At 44.5% G+C, this 21,491-nt stretch overlaps 1 protein-coding gene across 2 annotated transcripts in view; it reads left to right on the forward strand.

Moving 5' to 3' along the window:
- The window catches only part of sv2ca (synaptic vesicle glycoprotein 2Ca), a 179,360-nt gene that overhangs the window by 74,603 nt on the left and 83,266 nt on the right, over nt 1–21,491 (forward strand). For both annotated transcript variants that reach the window (XM_041186439.1, XM_041186440.1), the window contains exon 3: nt 3,967–4,118. In XM_041186439.1, the coding sequence (XP_041042373.1) occupies nt 3,967–4,118 (152 nt within the window). The remainder of the gene's footprint in view (nt 1–3,966; nt 4,119–21,491) is intronic.

Here is a 21,491-nt window from a genome sequence, read left to right on the forward strand (position 1 = left end):
GTTGGGCGTGCATCCTGACATCATCGCACTGTCTCATAGGGCAGAGTTTTCTGCCTGTCGGGCGGGAGCGCAGGCCCGACCCAATCTGCAGCAGGCGGGGAGCTGATCCCCGCCAGAGAAGCGGGCCCCACTGCCATTTTACGTTGGCAGGCCAATTAAGGCCCGCCCAGCGTGAGGTCCCTAGCGCTTCCTGCGCGGGCGGGGGGGGGGGGGATTCCCCAAAAGCGAGAGTGCGCTCTTTCCCTCATGCACACGAAAGAGCGCAACCTCCCCGCGGCTAAGTGCAGCCTCAGGGAGATCGCTGACTGTTCTAAAAACATTAAAAATAGAAATAAAAATCTTTAACATGTCCCCCAATGTCACATGAGATGGGACATGTTCATAAATTACACTAAAACTTTATTAAACTTTTTAAATCCCTACATGAAGCCTCATCCTGCCGGTGGATGAGGTTTCATGTGTTTCTATTGCCCGCTGGAGCTCCTGGCCTGCCCACCAACCTTAAGATTCGATGGGCAGGTCCTTTAATTGTTTTAATGATCCTGTCAATGGCCACAATTGGCTGTGCCTCCACCTTCCTGAAAATTTAAATGGGGCGGGGCGACATCAGGGGGTCCCCCCGAAGTCATCCCGCGTCATTTTACGTGTCGGCGAGCGGGTCCCGCCCCCCTGCCCACCGAAGGCAAAATTCTGCCCATAATGTTTCATTTGGCGGGCAGGCAAAAAGGCCAAGTGGCCTTCATGTTTTTTAAAGCTTTTATTAATTAAGTTTAAAAGTTGTCCAAAATATAAAAACATGTCCCACTTCATGTGACACAGCCACATGAGGGGACATGTTTAAATACATTTTTATTCCATTGATTTAATAATTTCAATAGCGATTCAGTCTTCCTGAGGTAGCTCTGTGCCTCAGGGAGATTGAAGTACTCTTTTGCCTGCGTGCCTAAATTGGCGCGCCAGTGTAAAATGGTGGCATGGAGCCGATCATGGGCAGCAATTGGCTCCGTGACCAGCCCCGCCCACTCCCGCCAAGCCCCACTACTGACTGAAAAATTCAAGCCCATGTTTAGACCTATACTCAGCATAAAATCAACCCTTTATTTCTGCTAAGAAATGCTATGTTTGCATTAGGAGTCAGCCTCAATTTTTCACCTCATAGATGTTTTACTTGCCTTATAAGTCGTGCATCAAGCAAGTGGCATGGGCCCTGTCGCCAAGAAGGTGCATGGGAGTTTAAGATATGCCCACGCAGAGCAGACTGCGCATGATGAACAATGAGCAGAAATGGATCTTCCAGCATAAAGAATGAAGTATGAAGCTAGTTTCAAACCAAAAATGTGCTGCAACGAGGAAATTGGGTGTTAGTGAAAAACTGGTGCGAGAATGGAAGAAGGAGGAATCCCCCTGAAGAAGATGCCCAAGACCATATGCGCCATGAGAACAAGGACCGGCCACTAGCCTGATCTTGAGAAGCATGTATCGGAATGGGTCCTCGATAATCATCAGAATGGTTACATCGTCACCAGAAATGCAAGGTGTATACAGGTACCTAAGTGGGCCAAATCAAATCCTGAGTTCAGCAAAGATTTCAGAGCAGCAGCTTATTGGTGTAGCCATATTATGGTAAAACAATGTCTAGTGTTGCTGCAGAAGACCAAGATCACATGGAGACGAACAAAAGATTTTGATGCAAAAATTTGGCAGTTTGTATAATGTTGTGATTATCAGTATGTTTGTAGAATTAGTCCAATCAATAAAATGTGTCACATTGATTTTAATTTGAATTACTGGTGTTGTTTTTCTTTTTTCACATTTCAAATTGGTGACCCTTACGCTAACCCTGACAGTTCACATTTTATACTCGGCATATAAATCAATTCCCGTTTTTGGAAGGATTTTGAGGCTTTGTAGGTCGACTTTTATGCCATGATCTGTGGTACTTTATTGGATTGGAAAATCAGGCAGGTTGTATAAGGGCTGGCCGAAACACTGCTGCTTTTTTCCTGCCCTGTCGGAGTTGAATTTCACCTTCTAAATGTTGTTTTATTTTCCACCTATTAAAAAAAAGAGGAGGAATAATTCTGTGGGTGCAGTCCTTTGCAGGTCGGGGGGAGGGCGGGGTGGATTTTCCCAGGCCCTTGGAGACTGATTTAGATGCAGGGGGCAAGTAAAATTAGGAAAAAAATGCATTGGGCAGGCTGGGTCCAATGCTAGTAGCCCACGTGTCTATGCCAGGGAGCCTATCATGGTACTTAGAGGATCAATTTTTAGGGTTTTGTTTTCCCAGCTTAAGGCAATTTCTCACCATTGCACAGGCCGCCTCCACTATGCCATTAGTCAGAGGAGAGGTCGCACTGCAGGAGGTTGGAGCTGCATGAGATTTCAATGCTTTTTCATTTTTACCAGCAAGAAATAGCAAAGCTAATGTCAAAGGCTCGCCATGTGGCGAGGATCCTCTGGAGATTGATGTCTTTGATAGTGCATCAGTCCCAGCTGCACCCGCCCTCCCCTCACCCCACCCTGATAATGATGGCGCCTCCAGTGCGTCCTTCCCACTCCTGCTGCTTGCCTCTCAGCAACACTGTGAAGGCTGTTGGCCACCTGAATAATGGCCTGCGGTATACCCAGTTCCCACTTGCTCAGTGTGCCTCATTGAACAGTGCACTCTGAGGCAGGTTCCTTACTGGCCAGCTCAGATAAGATCACGCCTGACCACTTGCTGCTGCAAATGAGATCAGGATCTAAAAATGGTCCTGACGCTGAAAGATTTTTGAAGTCTGGAAGATTCACCCCCTAAATACCCTTTTCATAAGGCTGAAAAGCAGCTAAAAAAATGTATATATACTGACTTATGGAATAGGCCTGAAATTTCTAATATATCTCCAAAATGCAAAGAATTTTAAGAGCAAAATATACAAATGCTTGTATTAAAGGCACAGGATTTGGGAAATTCAAGGTAGGCCAATCAGCATCTGAAAGCAGAAAAGATAATTTAATGTTTCAGACAAAGACCTTTCATTGTTTATGCTGAAATGCCTGTTCCCAAAATGTTAATTTATCTTTTCTCTTTAAATATGCAGATCTTTTTATGTATTTTGCTTTTGCTGTACTGAAATAACTCTTAATAGGAATTAACAATGAAAAACACAGGAAATACAATAGCAGTGTGTTAACATGAGTTATGCCCAGTAACTGTTAGGAGGATTTTTAGGACTTTCAGTACAAGTTGGCACCCATTCAGTTAATGCCAATGCTCAAAACTTACTGTACCTTAATGATGATATGCAAATTACTGTGATATTCAGAGCTAATGTAGCTCTTGATTCGCTCTTGAACCTGTTTATATGTTGGCTTCTCTGTTTTTTCTGGTAATTTGTTCCACAAATCTATTACCCCTTAGGTGAAAAGTTACTCCTGACTTTCCTTCCTACTCCTAATTTGAAATGTCTATTTAGACAGGGTGGTTAAGGTATTTGCTTCTGTTATATAAATATCTTGTGTCAATTTTGTCAACTATTTACTGTTGGTTCTGATTAATGTGTTTTGCACCCATTTTAGGTACTGAATTTCCCAGGAATGAATAGCACAAAATCACCTTGAGGATACAGGAATATACTGTAAAATATTTAATAATGCAGTGTTTCTAGCCAGGCAGCTGAGTTTTGCCACTCATTAACATTACATTGAAAAAATTACACTATATCCATCTTGTAAACATTGTGTTGAGCTATTGTGGTTTTGGTGGGGATAGTGATTCATTGCTTATTGAAAGAGCTCTACTCAGTCGGTGCGGTGTTGAATTTTGTAACATATTTCACCTTAAGATTTCTCAGTAATGCTGTCACGTGAACTTTGCAGACACCAAGGACTTTATTGTCTCTGTGTATGAAAAGGGACAATAAGACTTAGAAATCACAGTGGTATCCACAAAGACATCTAAGATATTGTTTTGTCTTATTAACCCAGGATTGGAGGAGCAGTTCCAGTTGTGTTTTCCTATTTTGCTGAAGTCTTGGCCCGGGAAAAGCGTGGTGAGCACTTGAGCTGGCTCTGCATGTTCTGGATGATTGGAGGAATCTATGCATCTGCCATGGCTTGGGCCATCATCCCTCATTATGGTAAGAGAACAAAGCAAATGAAGGCCGCCAATCACCAGTACACTGTTAAATATTGGTTGACTACCTGGCACTGGGTGGAAGAAGACTGTCTTCGGAATGTTGTGCCAAATGCAAGGATCAAACCTGTACTGTGTTAGAATGGGAGCATTTGAGAAAGTTGGATTCGGACGTTGTTTTGGAGTCAGAGGCACCCGTTCTGTGGCTGAAACTGGTGGTCGAGTCAGGAGGATACAGAGGGTCTGCAAAGGGATAAAGATAGGTTAAGTGAGTGAGCAAAAATTAGGCCGATGGTGTATAATGGGAAAATATGAGGTTTTCCATTTTGGCAGGAAGAATAGAACAACAGGTGAATACAGTGCTACCCTAGTGACTTGGCTTGGCTAGCGGAAGACCGCTGACTTTCACTGGGGGACATTGCAGATGACCTGACAAGATGCCCTTGAGCAGCTCTGGGTCTAGAGGGCCCAGCTTCAGACTGCACCATCTTGACATGGGTGGCTGCATTTTAGACTGGCTGGCTAACAGGCAACAGCAAGGGCACTGTCAGAGTGGCAGTGGTGGGAGGACAGACGCTGTCATCCTGAGAGAGGACAACAGGTTTGTGCCCCACAGAGTCACCACTGCCAGTGTCCCAGGGTGACAGCAGTAACAGCCCCAGGCGGATGGGGGTGGGGTGGAGGGGGCGAGGTGGTGTTGTTGGTGCATATTATTGGGAAGGGAAGTGGGGAGTGGGATGCTTGTCACCTTCCCTACCCTTTCCAATTCAGTTAGGGTGGGGAAGGTAGAGGACGGCCTTCCCTCACGGAGGCCAATTGAGGTCCTTAAGTGGCCAATTAAATTCTGCCCAGCACATGTAGATCCCACTGCTATGCTATCTAAGATATATACAGTGCCAGTATCTGATCCAGTGACTGTGAGTATGAGATCTGGTGATGGCATTTCTTCTTCATCAGTCTCTTGTTCCTCTTGCACTTCAGAGTCCTGCAGCAGTTCTTGACAAGGTGCCAGTTCTTGGGTACGTGAAAGGAAAAAGGCACAAGGGTGGGCTTGGGGTGAAAAAAGGGATGAATGCAAGAGATGGATGCTTACACCCTCTGCAGCTTGTAAATCAGAAGAGACTGTGGGATGAGGGGAAGGTGGGATGTGAGGAGGATTAGGTAAGAACATTCTGTCATCTTCTGGTCTCAGTCCTGTCACTGGCCTTGTTGTGGGTCCCTCCAAAGATTACCAGCACTGTTACTTCCAATAGGTAAGGACATCAGCCTTGCCTGTCGGGTATTTCTGCCTCAAATTATTGGCCATCTTGCCCTACAAGAGAGAGGGAAGAGTGTCAGTGAGTGTGGTGCTACATCTTTGAGTGACATGCCTGCTACAGTTGAATAGCTGGTAGTGTGTGAGCTGTGAGATATGAGTGTGAGGCTTGCAGCATGCTAAGTGTGTTAGGATGAGGTGAGGCAATGAATATGGGGTATGAGTCATGCTTGGTGGAGACTTGGTAGATGAATGAAGCAGGGGGTAGTGGTAAGTGGTCCTCTGTGGGAGGCTAGTGATTTATTTGTAAGGACATGGCGTAAGAAGATGCTTTCATTGACCTTGGTCACTCTTGTGAACTTAATGTGACACTACATTCAGGTTCTCGAGCTAGGCTTGCTGGTGCAATGGCAGTCTGTTTCCATTGCCTCCTGGCCCCCTCAGGGAAGAGAAACTTTTTGCTCCTGTCCACTTCCTGCCCCAATGCCTCAGTGGTGTATTGGAGAACTTAAGGGTCTGCTCTCTGGCCTGTTACAATGTTTCCATTCCTTGCTCGGCTCTTCTTGAACCAGTTCCAGTGGCTGCAACAGGCAAAATGCACCCTCCCTTTAAGAGGTTCAGGCTTGCTTTAAGTAGTTTATTTTTTGTTCTTTCAGGGAATGTGGGTGTCGCTGGCTGGGCCAGCATTTAATGCTCATCCCTAATTGCCCTTGTGAAGGTGGTGGTGAGCTGCTTTCTTGAACTGCTGCAGTTCATGTGATGTAGGTACATCCACAGTGCTGTTAGGGAGGGAGTTCCAGGATTTTGACCCAGGGACAGTGAAGAAACGGCGATATATTTCCAAGTCAGAGTGGTGAATGGCTTGGAGGGGAACTTGCAGGTGGTGGTGTTCCCATCTACCTGCTGCCCTTGCTCTTCCAGATGGTAGCGGTCGCAGGTTTGGAAGGTGCTGTTCAGGGAGAGGCAAATTTTAAGCCTCACATGAACTTGGCCCCTCTGCTGAAATGTGCTGCCACTCTCCAGCATGTTTCATGCAGGGCAGCATGCCACAATCAATTAAATTAGCAAACAGTATGAAGTTTGTGTGCTGCCTGCTTTGCTATGAATGGGAGCGGGTAAATTATGCACCACAATCCCCAAGCCCAATTACTGGCTCAATCTGATCTTTTCCATCTCGTGACAGCGGCATTATAATAAGAAATAAATCATGGGAGCACCATTCATTTGGAGTTTATTCCAATGTTGTCAGCAAAACTACGAGTAGAGGTTATAAGATAAGGAATAACTGTGCGACATACTTTCTGTCACCAATGGCATGGTTTTAAAATCAAACAGTGAAAGTCTACAAAATCCTGATTCAGTTAACTGGTTGTAATGACCATGGGCAGATGGGGCAAACAAAGCAACAGTGACATACTTACTTTGTACTTCTTTACTCATAAACAGCAACTTAGAGGCACTGAAAGGCATCAGCTGCATTGCAACTGTAGAAGTGAACGTTCAGGAAGGAGAAACAAGCACAGGCTCTCTCACTGTTCTAGAACCTGAGGATTATTAATATGGTTTTCGCTGGGGTCGGTTACAATGCCTTCCAGGGAGCTAAGATTTGGGCAGGGATTTTCACTCCTGAGCGAGGTGCATAAAGTTGGGAAATTTCCAGGCTCGTCTGACATACCTTGGGAGAAACAGCCCTGAATGGCTGGATTTTCATTTGAGGGTGTAGGTGAGTGCTGGAGTCAGGCCTGCTGCCTTCAGAAACAGGCCAGCGGCAGCCATGGGCTACCAGGTGCCCAGGCAGGCTGGTTAAAAGGCCCGCCCCAGTGCTCTGGATCTTTGTCCCAGTTGTAATAAAGGCTGTTAGGCCCTCCCAGGCCTCGCCTGCCCATTCCCCATGCCCCATCCATGCCAACTCATGCCCCCAAGCACCCCCATGGCCACTCCTAATCCCATGCCCCATCCATGCCAACTCATGCCCTCACCCACTCCATGGCTCCTCCTAACCCCCATGCCAACCTATGCCCCTCTACCCACCCCAATAGCTGCTCATATCCTCCATGCCAACCCATAACCCCCCACATCACCATGGACCCTTATAGCCCCTATGCTAACTTATTGCCAACTCATGTCAAACAATGCTGCCCACCCATCACTCTTTGTCCTTACTCCATCCATATCAACTCACCCAGTATCCACTATGGGCAGATGTCAGGAGCCATGCTGAGATGAAATAAAGTTCTAAGTATCTATTATAGACTTTTCTGTATAAAAAAAACACTCTCATTGATGAAAGCCCATTCAATACATTTAAATCCCTTCAAGTACTTAATCTCTTATGATAACAACAAATGTGTATTCATAGCTCCACATCAAAGAAAGCTAATCCCTTCATAACCTCCTGGAGCTAGCAATTAAACTGTGAAATTACAACCTTTCACTGTGATAATGACAGGTTGTAGAAGCAGTCAAACAGTCATAATACTATATTGATAACCTTCAGACTTATGTCAACAAACAACCATTGAAATTGTAAGCACTGGTTTGTTTTAACTCAGACACATCTGGCTGTTTTTCTTTCAAAATTTAAAGATCAGGGGATTAAAGTAACTCAACAGCTTGACAATTCCACAGACCTTATTCACCTTTTAAGCACATTCATGTCCACTCTCAAAAATTGTAAGTCATATTCTATAGAAAACAAACCTTGCTCCAATGAAAATGTGGTCTGTTTGAACTCAGCACTGATTTCAAATGGCCCTTCTGGATTTGGGTTTCCCCAGTGCGTGAATCAGATTTCCGTTTATTGATCCATTTTCTTCTGTTCTTCTTCTTGAAGCCATTTCAGAAGAACCACATGCAAGTCCTGTGAAATCATATGGAGGCTGGGGTGGGGTGGGCATGGGTTGGGGTGTGTACAGGTGTGAAAAATGCAACACAGACAGGCTGAAAGATCCTGAAAAATCCCTTTTTTGGTAAGTCCTATTCTATTCTGAATCCTGTATACCCATAAGTTTATAATGGTGATCTGGCCTATGTTTTGTCACAAGAAACAAAGTATTATGCAATAATGGTCTGATCTATTTTAAGAAGCTCCCTGCATTGCAGATGCTTGATAGGATAATACAATCTCTTAAAGGCAAAGGCATTTGTTTTGCTAACTTTATGAAATTTGAAGGAAGCTTTGTTCCATGTATGATTAGGAACCAGGTTGAAAGTGACTAATTGCACTTTACTTAGGATCCTTTAAGAAAACACTCTTCGTCCCTGCCATCTGCGCTGTATTTGAAACCATGCCTGGAGGTGAAAGGATCATACTCGTAATCTCATATGTAATCCAGTTTCTTTGAAGGCATATTTTCCATTTAGCAGGGGATGTGTCATAATTGATTATCCATACACTGTTGCTTTTGTGTTGTCTTACATCTGAATTATGGTCTCTTCTGTTAGACTGAGGTACACTTAAAAGAAAATATCAGCACTGCATCATTTCCTTTGTGACTTCTTGTACAGCAAAGTTGAACTATTATCAGGGTGATAGAAGGCTGCCTGATACCTGGAAGGGTTCACACTGTCAAATTTCTCCGGGAGCCTTGGAGACATCAGTGAGTCCTGAAGTGAAGCCTGGAAGTGCTAAGAATGAAGCTCAGAACAGAGATGAAGCTGTCAAGTTCAAATAAGCAACCAGCAGCAAACTATCTCCTAAACTCCTGACTACTCACAATGGCAATGCTGCTGACACTTTCTATCCTGCCCGTGGATGAGGTTTCATTAAAACTGGGCTGCCCACCTGCCCATTTTGCCCATGCGATGAGTGCGAAATCACATGGGTAATGAAAAATCACAAACAATTGCCATTATTGGTCTTAAATGGCCTTTTAATTGTTGGCAGGCGTGGCTCTGATACCTGCGTACGCCCGCCGACCTGAAGATTGCTCGCATGTGGAATGACGTCAGGACGTTTGCCCAATGTCATCTCGCGTGATTTTATGTCCAATCAGGTCGGGTGCATGCCCACCCACGAGGTGTAACATTCTGCCCTAAGTTTGTTTTGAAAAAGTTTAGGATGTTCAAAGCACAAACTACAAAATCATTGTGAAGTAAATATAAAGGATGAATCCAAACCCAATTTATGTTTTTATGTGGACATTGGATGAAGACACAATTTGTACTGGATCTAATGTACACATTGAGAAATAGCCTGCAGATACTCATTATCCTTTTTATGCACCCTAGAACTAATATATGAATTGATATAGTGAAAAGACACTAAAGTTAAAATTTAAATTATTTCAAGAACCTAAACAGCATTGGTGTGTATCCAAGTGTTTTGAATCAGATGCTGGAAACTGCAAGAGATGAATAAAGGAAGCCCAGGTTGTCATTCAAATCCCAGTTTATTATTCCTCAATGTTTCTTGTAGCTTGAGTTGCGAAGCAAGTGAGAAGTGTAAGAACATCCATGACAATTTTTGAAATATCAATTTTAAAAAAATTGTGAAAAAATTAAAATAAAAATATGGAAAGCAAAGAAAAAAAATTCATCAGAAGTTTAGTTTAAAAGTAAACCTAAAATATGACAAAAGTTTAGAAATAAAGCACTAGATTTAAATTAAATGATATGGGGGAGGCGATGCTGTAGTGGTATTGTCGCTCGACTAGAAATCCAGAGACCCAGAGTAATGTTCTGGGGACCTGGGTTCCATTTCATACACAATCATGATTAGGAGGTTTGGGGGGGCCTCCACCTGTCCTTAGCCTCTCGATGATGTTATGGCTTGTCTTCTCCTGAAAGGACAGAGTAACATTGATTTGTCCACTCTCTACCTGCAGCACCATTGCAACCTGGTCAACCCCACCTGGGGAACACCTTGCAGGGCACATTCGAGTTGTGACCCTAGAAATGCAAGGCACTCAGGCCAAGCAGCCAGGGCTCACCCCCTTGGCCAGTTCTGGCATTATTGGCAGTTGGCACTCAGACTCTAACACCCCTGAGCCCCACGGGGGAGGGGGGGTGCCCAGCCCTTAATGCTTCTCCACACTGATCCATGCCAACACGGTACTCATCCTTGCCGAGCGCAGCAGGTTGTTGAACCTTTTGCGGCACTGCACCCATGTGCGCTTCACAACACCATGGCTGCTGACCTCCGCTGCCACCTTCTCCCAGGCTTTTTTGGTCAGGTGTGGTGGCCTCCTCCTGCCACTCTTGGGTATGACACTGTCCCTCCTGACACTGACCTCCTCTACGAGGACCGCGAGGCACTCACCCAAGAAACGAAGAGCCTAGTGCCCACCCGACCTGCCCTCCTGCCTGATATTTCCTGCCACTGGTGAGGCCATTGTTCCAGAGATTGGACCAACTCTAAAGATTCTCCCCTGGCAGCCTTCAGGGAGCCGCCTTTGTCGGTTTTAAAGCACCCGTGGGGTCACTATTGGATCCGGTGCCCAACAGTCCCCCGCCTGGCCTTTCCTGACCATTCAGAAGATGTGTTTCACACTGAGCAGACCTTAATTGGCCAACCAGTGTGAAATCGCAGTCAGGGGTCGATCACAGTCAGGGGCCCGTTTCCCATCCACTCCTAGGTTCGCCAATTGCGCGCACCTGGCAGGGGATAAATTCAGGCTTTAAAGTTTGTATTCCATTTTCTGCTCTCTTTTCTCATGTTGCAGTAGAGTTTCATGGAGACTGGCAGCTGTAGCTCACAACCATTGTTAATACATGAGTGGAAGCCATGAGTGGTGATTGATTTTTCACCCATGAAAAGGATCTGCCCTCATTCACTGTCTATAAATTTGCATTTTCCAGTAGGGATCACTAGTTAGTGACGAGTAGTTGGGAGCATGGCTGATTTTTCTCCTTTTCCTAACACAGTGGCAGAAAGAGCAAAGAACCAAATACCACAGAGCGTGTCTTGGTAATATAGTGGCTATAGTGCCAGACTAGAGGCTGTGATCCCACCCTCCAGTAGCAAGTTGTGGAATTGAATTCAATAAATCGGGTCATTTGGGGGCAGGCACCAAGGATAAAAGCAACCGCAAAACCTGCCAGTTCATCATAAAACTCAAATGGCTCATTAATGTGGTTCATGAAATTGAACCCATTGTCCCTGCCTGGTCTGGCCTACATTTGAATTTGGTCTTATCCAATATCATTGACTCTTTCTGAAATGGCCCACTATTACAGACAGGGGAAAGATGTGGGATAATTTCCCTCTTTTTCCACATCTTGACTGACTGCAACAAGATGTATTTTAGAGAAGGATATCCTTGATGGATATGACTTTTAAGAAAATACGCATGACAGGCTTTCTTGTAAGTTTAATTCAAAAGAAATGTTCTATTTCACAACACCCAAAATGTAATCACAACAATCACCCACTCCACATTCACAGAAGATACACACACAAGAAAAGGTGCTTCCAAGAGATGTAGCATGCATTTAGATTTCTTAAAGTTCCAAAAGTCAATATTACTGTAGTTCTTCAGGAAGGCCATCAGAAGCATTGCACACCTTAAAATTCTCATTTGGTTCACTGAAGGAAAAATGTGGTTTGAAGGCCTCTGGTGATGAACTCACTGTGGTTTAATCCATGCAATAGCAGGCTTCTGGCTTTTCTAGCCAACGTTGTGGTTGAACCCCTGCAGTAAAAAATATAACCCACCAGTACAAGAAAAGTTTCAACCTTTTTAGGCCAAGATCTCTCCCTTCTGACATCCTTGCCTCAGACTGACTTCTCTGGGTTGCTACCTCAAGCCAGTTTCTGTCACACGACCCAAGAATCAATATTCCCATTACCCACACAAATTATTTAAAGGTAAAAGCAATGGGGAATGAATGACAGCCATTTGCACCTTCTTGTGTTAAAGTGGTTTCCTTCACAGCTATCTTTGTGGGATCTCAAGTTTGCAGACACCAAGTTTGGGCGGCTATTCTATCTCAGTTTCTGTAAGCATCCAGATAATACTAGCTGTCCGTTCCACAAATGATCTGTTGCATCCTGTATTTTCTCCAATAGAAGGTCCCCCAAAAGGTCATTTACATTTTAATGACTTTCCAGAGACACGTCTGTGCAGAAACCACAAGAGGATCACCTGAACCCCAGGCGTCCATTTTGTCCAGGTAAATTGTCCATATTCTATGCTCCTTTTAAAAAATAAAGATGTCATCATCTTCATACGTTCATGGTCATATGACGCATTCGTAATACCACTCAGTGGTCCAAATAATCCCTATGTTCAAGAAGGAGGACCACCGACCACTTTCTGAAGGCACTGGGAATAAATGTGGCCATGCCTGTTTTGATTACGTCCAAGAATAAATTTTTAAAATCCTGCATTGTGATGCATTTACCTGATGAGCCACGAGGGAAGCTCCCTTTTAATGTTGAACCTCTGGATCATTCTACACCTGCTGTTCTTCATGCTGTCATCAAAACGCTCACAACTCAATTCCTGAATCATATGCACGTCAAAGTATGAGGTGAATTTATTACAAAAACTGATACTTATGTTGTTGGGAGTACAATATTACACAAGTATAAAATGGAGGTGATTAAAATAATCACATCCAATAGTCAATGAACAACCCAACAAGATGTCCTTTAAAATGAGACCGAACAAATAAAGGCAATCAAAGCAACTACAAAACTCTTTCCAAATGTAGCTAATTTTTGCCATAGGTGTGAGGGCCTGACATCAAAGTTCAATCAAACATGTTATTTTGTAATTCAGTTGAGTGAATTTTTTAAATAGGTTTTGCATGACTTCTATTGCTGTTCAAGATATCCTTGGGAAACCTTTTAATTTCATTGCTCATTATAACATTGGCTTCTGTCCAATTGTGTTTTCCACATGGTACAGTTACAGAAGTATCAGAGAAAAGTTTCCCCCGAAACATGATCAAAGCCAGTTGCAGAGAGCATAAACAAATGTGAAGGAACTGAGAGAAAGACCTGGGGCAGGATTTCCCGGTTGTCGGGCAGGCCTGGCAGGCAGGCCCAGGAGCGGTCGCGAAACAGACCGCCGCCTGCAATCGGGCCCCCACCACCAAATCATGTCGGCTGGCCAATTCACGGTCAGCCAGCGTGAAAGGTGCGCTGAAACGCTCAACGCTACTGGGATGGGGGCAGGAGGAGGGCGAGCGCGGAAGTCTGTGCATATGCAGGGGGAGCGCCAGCTGAAAGCTCCCTGAGGGCACATAGCTGCCTCAGGGAGCTGAAGAATTGGACACTGACAAATAAAGATTATAAAGATGAAATAAACATACCCCCACATGTGACTCAGTCACATGAAGAGGGGCATATTTGAAATGATGGCAAAATTTTTTTCTGGTTTTTAATTTACTGCCGCCCGTTGATGAGGTTTCGTAAAAATGCAAAGGCCGCCTGGCCTATTCGCTCGCCCACCAACCGAGCAGTTGAAAGGGCAGTGAAAGATGCAAATTAATTAATTGCTTAAGAGCCTTAATAGGCTTCACGATTGTCCTCGGGCACACGTGAACTGAAAGATCGCGAGAGTGCGTGATGATAACGGGATACTCACCTGACCTCATCGCGGGTGATTATGCGCCCAATCGGGGCGGGCACGCGCCAACCTGACGAACATAAAATCTTGCCCCATGGTGGAATTTTACAACAGCGGGATTTTATGGCCCCACCAAAGTCAGTGGAGTTTAGAATGGCTCAACACGTTTTATAGCTCTGGCCCCACCTCGACAGGGCTGTAAAATTCCGGCCCTGGGAACAGTCCAAGGAGAAAACAAGGCAATAACTAGTGCAAGAAAAGGAGACAGGAACATTGAAATGGGGGCTCTGAAAATTATTTGTGAATGAAGTGTTTCTTGTATCCAATTTACTAACATGAGCTATTCAGTTTTATTGTGCATGTGCTTTTTTTAATACTGTGATTATTTTGTTCTATTCTGATATGTAAGTGGAAAATTCACTTGTTGGAATGGTGACTCTGGTTTCATGTTGGGCAACGGTTAAGAACATAAGAAATAGGAGCAGGAGTAAACCATACAGCCCATCGAGCCTGCTCTGCCCCTCAATACGATCATAGTTGATCTTTGGTTTCAACCCTACTTTCCCGCCCACTCATCATATCCCTTGATTCTCTGAGAGACCAAAAATCTCGCTGGCCTGAATTTTCCCATCGGCGATTTGGGGGTGAGGCCCGGTTGCCGATGGGAAAATGACGCGGGATAACGTCGGGAGGAATCCCCGATGTCATCCTGGTCCCTTTAAATCTTTAGGAAGGTGGGCGGGCAGCTGATTTCGCTGTCCGCCCGCCGACCTGTCAATGGCCAATTGAGGCCACTGACAGGCTCACTAAAATAATTAAAGGCCCTGCCCGTCCAACCTTAAGGCTGACGGGCAGGCCAGGAGCCCCAGCGGGCTCCTGATTATACATGAAACTTCATCCACTGACAGGGTGAAGTTTCATGTCCGTTTTTAAAAAGTGTCATACAGTTAATGTGTTTCTTATTAACATGTCCCATTTCGTGTGACATTGTCACATGAGGGGAACTTGTTAATAATTTTAATATTTTTCTATTTTTGGTGTTTTTTTTACCTGTCGATAATCTCCCTGAGACAGCACTTTGCCTCAGGGAGCAGTGTGCTCTTTCGCGCACTTTGACAGATAGGGAGTCCCACCCCACACACACACACACACACACACACACACACACACACACACAGGAAGTGCACAGTGCTTCCTGTCGAAGGCTGCTGGGCAGGCCTTAATTGGCCCGCCCACTCAAAATGGTGGCAGGCCCTGTTTCGGGCAGCGGGGGTCGGCTGCCTGCCCGCCGCCGAGCCGGTGGGGCCCACTCACCCACCAAGGGCAAAATTCTGCCCTCTATTTCAGTCTTAACTTATTCAACAATAGCCTCTGGGGGGTAGAGAATTCCAAAGATTCACAGCACTTTGAATGAAGAAGTTTCTCCTCATCTCAGTCCTAAATGATCAGCCCCTTATCCTAAAACTGTGTCCCTGTATTAGATTCCCAAGCCAGGGGAAACAACCTCAGCATCTGCACTGTCAAGCTCCTTCAGAATCTTGTATGTTTCAATAAGATTATTTATTTTTCTAAATCCCAGTGAGTATAGAACCAATTTACTCAGCCTCTCATCATTGGACAACCCTCTCATCCCAGTGACTAATCAACTGAACCTTTGCTGCCCCACCTCCAAGGCCAGTACATCCATCCACTTGATTGGCACCCCTTCCACAAACATTCACTCCCTCCACCACCAATGCACAGTAGCAGCAGTGTGTGCCATCTACAAGATGCACTGCAGAAACTCACCAAGACTCATTAGACAGAACCTTCTGAACCTATGACCACTACCATCTAGAAGGACAAGGGCAGCAGACGCATGGGAACACCACCACTTTGAGGTTCCCCTCTATGTCACTCACCATCCTGACTTGGAAATATAATGCTGTTCCTTCACTGTCGCTGAGTCAAAATCCTGGAACTCCCTCCCTAACAGCACTGTTGGTGTACCTACATCACATGGGCTGCAGTGGTTCAAGAAGGCAGCTCACTACCACCTTCTCAAGGGCAAGTAGGGATGGGCAATAAATGCTGGCCTAGCCAATGATGATTACACCCCGTAAACGTATAATTAAAAAAAAATCTCTGGACAGATAATGGAAATATTTTGAAGGGATCTTGACTCTGAAGGTAGCCTACAAGCACGCTTCTGCTCAAATGTCTTCATTCTATTACCATGTATTTGGGAGTGGATGTTTTAGTGGCTGAAATCAGCGGTTAATGAAGACCCTGGAGGAAACTAGAACTTTTTTATTTTTCGGTTACGGGTGTCACTGTCAAGACCAGCATTTATTGCCCATCCTTAGTTGCCCTTGAGAGGCAGTCCATATGGTAAAAGGGTTCCTAATCTGCCCAAGCACTGGATCTACAACCAGTGTAGGACTCCGATTCACACAGTAAAGCAACACTGCACCTGTTTCAAGCAAGTGGACTGCTGACCTGTTTTACAGGCCTGCTTCACTATGACATCAGGTGAGATAGTTGATGTACTGGTTTTAATTCTCCAAAATTCCCTAGATTTGAGGAAGGTTCCATTAGATTGGAAAATAGCAAATGTAACTCCTTTATTCAAGAAGGGAGGGAGACAGAAAGCAGGAAACTACAGGCTAGTTAGCCTAACATCTGTCATAGGGAAAATGTTAGAAATTATTACTAAAGATGTTATAGCAGGCACTGGTTTTACCTGGTTTTGTAAAAGGGAAATCATGTTTAACCAATTTATTGGAGTTCTTTGACGGAGTCACATGTGCTGTGTATAAAAGGGAACCAGTGGATGTACTATACTTAGGTTTCCAGAAGACATTTGATAAAGTGTCACATCAAAGGTTATTGCAGAAAATAAAAGCTCATGGTGTAGGGAGTAACATATTGGCATGGATAGAAAATTGGCTAGCTAACTGGAAGCAGAGCTTGGCATAAATGGACCCTTTTCTGGTTGGCAGGATGTAACGAGTTATGTGCCAAAGGGATCAGTGCTGGGTCCTCAGCTTTTTACAATTTATATAAATGACTTGTATGAAGGGACTGAAGGAATGGTGACTAAATTTGCTGATGACACAAAGATAGGTAGTAAAGTAAATTGTGAAGAGGATATAAGGAGGCTGCAAAGTGACATAGACAGGTTAAGTGAGTGGGCAAAGATCTGGCAAATGGAGTATAATGTGGGCAAAGGTGAAATTGTTCATTTTGGCAGAAGGGAAAAAAAGAAGCTTATTATCTAAGTGGTGAGAGATTGCAGAGCTTTGAGATTCAGAGAGATCCGGGTGTCCTAATACATGAAGCACAAAAGTTTAGTCTGCATGTACAGCAGGTAATAAGGAAAGTTAATAGAATGTCAGCATTTATTGTGAGGGGAATTGATTACAAAAGTAGGGAGGTTATGCTTCAGTTGTACAGGGCATTGGTGAGACCACATCTGGAGTATTGAGTACAGTACTGGTCTCCTTGTCTAAAGAAAGATGTAAATGCGTTAGAAGCAGTTCAGAGAAGGTTTACTAGACTAATACCAGGAATGGGCGAAATGTCTTATGAGGAAAGGCTGGACAGGTTAGTCTTGTATCCACTGGAATTTAGAAGATTAAGAGGTGACTTGATCGCAACTTTTAAGGTCCTGAGGGGTTTTGACAGGGTGGATGTGGAGCAGATGTTTCCTCTTGTGGGAGAATCTAGAACTAGAGGTCACTGTTTAAAAATAAGGGATCGCTCATTTAAGACAGATATGAGGGGAGATTTTTCTATCAGAGGGCTTTGAGTCTTTGGAACTCTCTTCCTCAAAGGTGGTGAAAGCAGAGTCTTCGGGCATTTTTAAGGCAGAGTTAGATAGATTCTTCATTAACAAGGGGGTGAAAGGTTATCGGGGTTAGAAGCAATGGGCAGTTCAGGTTACATTAAGATCAGCCATGATTTTACTGAATGGTGGAGCAGGCTCGAGGGGCCCAGTGGCCTACTCCTGTTTCTAATTCGAATGTTTGTATGAGAAGGAAATGGGAATGGAGAAGGGGACAGAGAGAGAGAGAGAGAGAGAGAGAGATGGGGAATGGGAGAAAGAGATGGAGACTGAAGAATGGAGGCTTGGGGGAGAGTGTTTCAAGTGGGATATGCGCTCAGTGTTACTCTTTTTTTCTTCCTGACTTATTGTGATATTTGCATTTGATGCTATTTTGCAATTTAGTTTAAAAGCCATTCATGAGGTGGAAAAGTTTTGGGTGACAAGCAACCCACAGATTCAAACTCAAAAACTGCTAACTGGGAGGATGATGGTATTATCACTTGCTGTATCGCAGTCGGTTTTTATTTGATTTATCACTCATTGCATAGCTCCCTGTGTATTTTTTTCACTTCCCTTCCATTATGACCAATATGTCATCCATTTTTCTTTGTTTGGAGAGCACAATAGGAAGTCACAATGCTTCCCCTGACTACCAGTAACCTGTCAACGCAATATCACTCCATGCTTGGCCAACAGATGTTTTATGTGATAAAGGAACATCAATAAATGTCAGTGTTCTCTCCAGATGAACCAGTTTCTCTCTGCAGGTCATCCCATGTAGTACCAAATTCTGACAAAGTGTCATACCCTAATGATAGTCTAATTATGTCCCATTAAGAAGGTTTGTGTGCAGTTTTCACATCATTGATATATGTGCACTGAAATATGAGACAGTTTTTTTCTCCAGTTTGTTTTTCTGTCAGTTTTTGTCTGTTGCTCTCTGTGAGGTGCTAAGTTATACCACAGTCCGGCTTCACGCTCCCAGCCTTTCCACAGTACCTCACCCAAGTGGCTGCCCTTCAGGCAGTATTTAATGTGGCCATTTAAGTGGGAATAATGGCGGGCAGAGCGACTTAATCAGGTGGGAGCCAAAATCTCGGCTTCCCGACAGCGGGTTGAGTTTAAGGGATTAAGTCGGCTCAGGATTCTCGGCGCCCACTGGCGGGAACCTCTTTTCCCCACAGCTGCATGCCATGAATACTCATCAAACCACAACTTTTCCAATTAGGCCAGGCCTTGAAGATTAAGTCAGCGGCTAATGGGACTCTTGTGCCGCTTGATTTACGGCTGGTTAAGGGCGGCGTGCACCAGGGGAGATTGTCCATTCAGGGGCAAGTGGTTCAACACTGAGGAAAAAGTGAGGGGAGCAGGGAAGGGGTCGTGGGCCCGGACTGTAGGTAGCGGCTAGGGTGAAGTGGGAGGGGAAAGTGATGGGGGTTCCTAGGAGATGATATAGAATGTTGAGGGGGTGAATGATGGGGGTAGTAGATTTAGAGCTGCAAAGAGGGATGAAGATTTGGCTTTCAGATGATATGCTTCCAAATCTGCAAGATTCGTCCTCCAGTTGACCTGCTCCCTGCCTGCATGCTTGTCCTGGGGGTTCTTTTATACCCTGCCTGGAGCTGCACTGCAATCACTGACAGTGGGTTTGGCCACTCCCTGTCTGCCCCCATCGCATGATCACTCATGCCCCATGTGTTTGCCACCCTCCCTTTAAAATTAACATTAAATTCCGTGCGTGCCAGTCGCCGACACACAGGCGGACGTCGAGCACAATTTCACTTCCGCCGTTGAGACCCGCGACTCAGATTAAAGTCCAGACTTCATGCGTGAGGCCTAATGGTGATTATTGGTTGGCTATTGAGCCATGAGGGGAAATCATTGCAGCCAACTTCAATCTTTCTCAGACATGCATGCATTCATATAAATGCATGCACTCATACCTTTTAGCAGGGGATAGTGAATCGCAGCTAAAATACTGGTTAATCATTTCCCTCCCTAGCTTAAGACCACTGAGGCTAATTGCATCACCCCAACCACCATTCCAGCCAAAATCAGTTACTTCAGCACAGACTGAGGGGATCATGCTGATCTGGGAGACTCTATTAACAGTTCAATTACTAATGTAGCAGACGTCAGGGCAGGTAAAGAATTAATTTTTATTTGTTCTGGACTTTCTTCCTTCCAGCAGATGGTGCTGTTGCATATTGTAAATCACATTATGACTGCAAGTTCCCTCCCTCTCGTATTTTCAAGCCATTTGGAAATGGCCTTATAGGGAAGGGAAGGCAAGTAAATGGAAAAGAGATTTGAAGTCTAACAAGTTTTAGTATCTTTCAGAGCTATTGGTTCCAAAGTAACACCGGGACAGAGCGAAGACTTTGTTGTACGGGGTGTTTATTCTGGAGTCACTAGCTGGAGAACAGTAATGTGAACAATTGTTATGCTTTGAGTCAGTGGTTAGCACTCTTGCCTCTGAGTCACAAGGTTCTGGGTTAAAGACCGACTCCAAGACTTGAGCACAAAAATCAAGGCTGATGCTTCTGTGCCGTGCTAAAGGTGCGCTCCATTTGCCGTCTTTCAGATGAGGTCTTAAACTGAGGGTCCATCTGCCTACTCAGTTGTGCATAAAGGATCCCAAGGAACCATTTTGAAGAAGAGCAGCAGAGTTATGGCTGGTGTCCTGAGCAAAATTTATTCCTCAACCAACATCACATAAAACAGATTATCTGGTCATTATCACCTTGCTATTTGTGGGACTTTGCTGTGTGCAAATTGACAGCTGCGTATAGTGACTGCACTTCATAAGTACTTAATTGGTTGTAAAGTGCTTTGAGATGTCCAGTGGTTATGAAAAGCGGCATATATATGCAGTTTTTTAAAACATCTTACACAAAGGATTGGTCAAATACAAATGCGTCCGCATTTCCTCAACCTCACCTGGGTCATTCGAGGAAATGTTGAGTAGAGCATGCATGCTTCACCACCAGGACATAAAAAAACCCCCACAGATAAATTAAAAAGAGGCATGCACATACCTCCTCTATTATGAGGTGACTGAGACACATGTCCTGGGAGCTATTGCAGCAGATCCATAGCTACTTCAGATTGGAATTGATATAAGGGTTAAGGCAAATAAGCAAAAAATAACTAAAACGAATAGTAAAATTTAAATTGAAAAATCCTGCTAACGACTGAAGAAAGAGGAGAATGATATAGTTTTTTGCATTTCTAACCAAACTCAATGAAAATGAATCATTTTCACAGAGTATCTGGTCTTTTCTTACAGGAATACTCAAACTCTTTGTGCCACTCTCAGTTCCAGCATAAATCAACTCTGCTTATTATTTTTCTAACTTTCTCTCACAGTGACCCAGTATCTTTCTCTCCCAAGAGCTCCAGTCCCACGAACATTTTGAATATTTGACAATGACATTATTAGGATCTGAGGGCAATTCTTACTTGCCAGCCTTTGCACTGCTCAGGAGCCATGGTGTTGATATGTCTGGTTCAATTGAGCTTCTTTGTCAGTAGGTTTTGATGGTTGGAGATTAAGCAATTGTGATGACTTTGAAAGTCAGAGGGAGCTGTCTGGGATTTCTCTTGCTCAAGAAATAAAGCACTGGTGGTCTTGCAAAGGCCGATCACAATGGCCAGTAGAACGGCTTGCCAGAGCACTGCTGGAGAGCCGGCCAGGCAGGAGAGTAGAGCAGCAGGGCAGTGTGCTCCTCGGTTTTCCGATGAGTGCCTAGCTGCCCTCCTGAAGGAGGTGGCAGGAGGTCCTCATTCTGAGGGATG

The sequence above is a fragment of the Carcharodon carcharias genome, chromosome 4 (assembly GCF_017639515.1).
Source record: "Carcharodon carcharias isolate sCarCar2 chromosome 4, sCarCar2.pri, whole genome shotgun sequence".
Taxonomy (NCBI): domain Eukaryota; kingdom Metazoa; phylum Chordata; class Chondrichthyes; order Lamniformes; family Lamnidae; genus Carcharodon; species Carcharodon carcharias.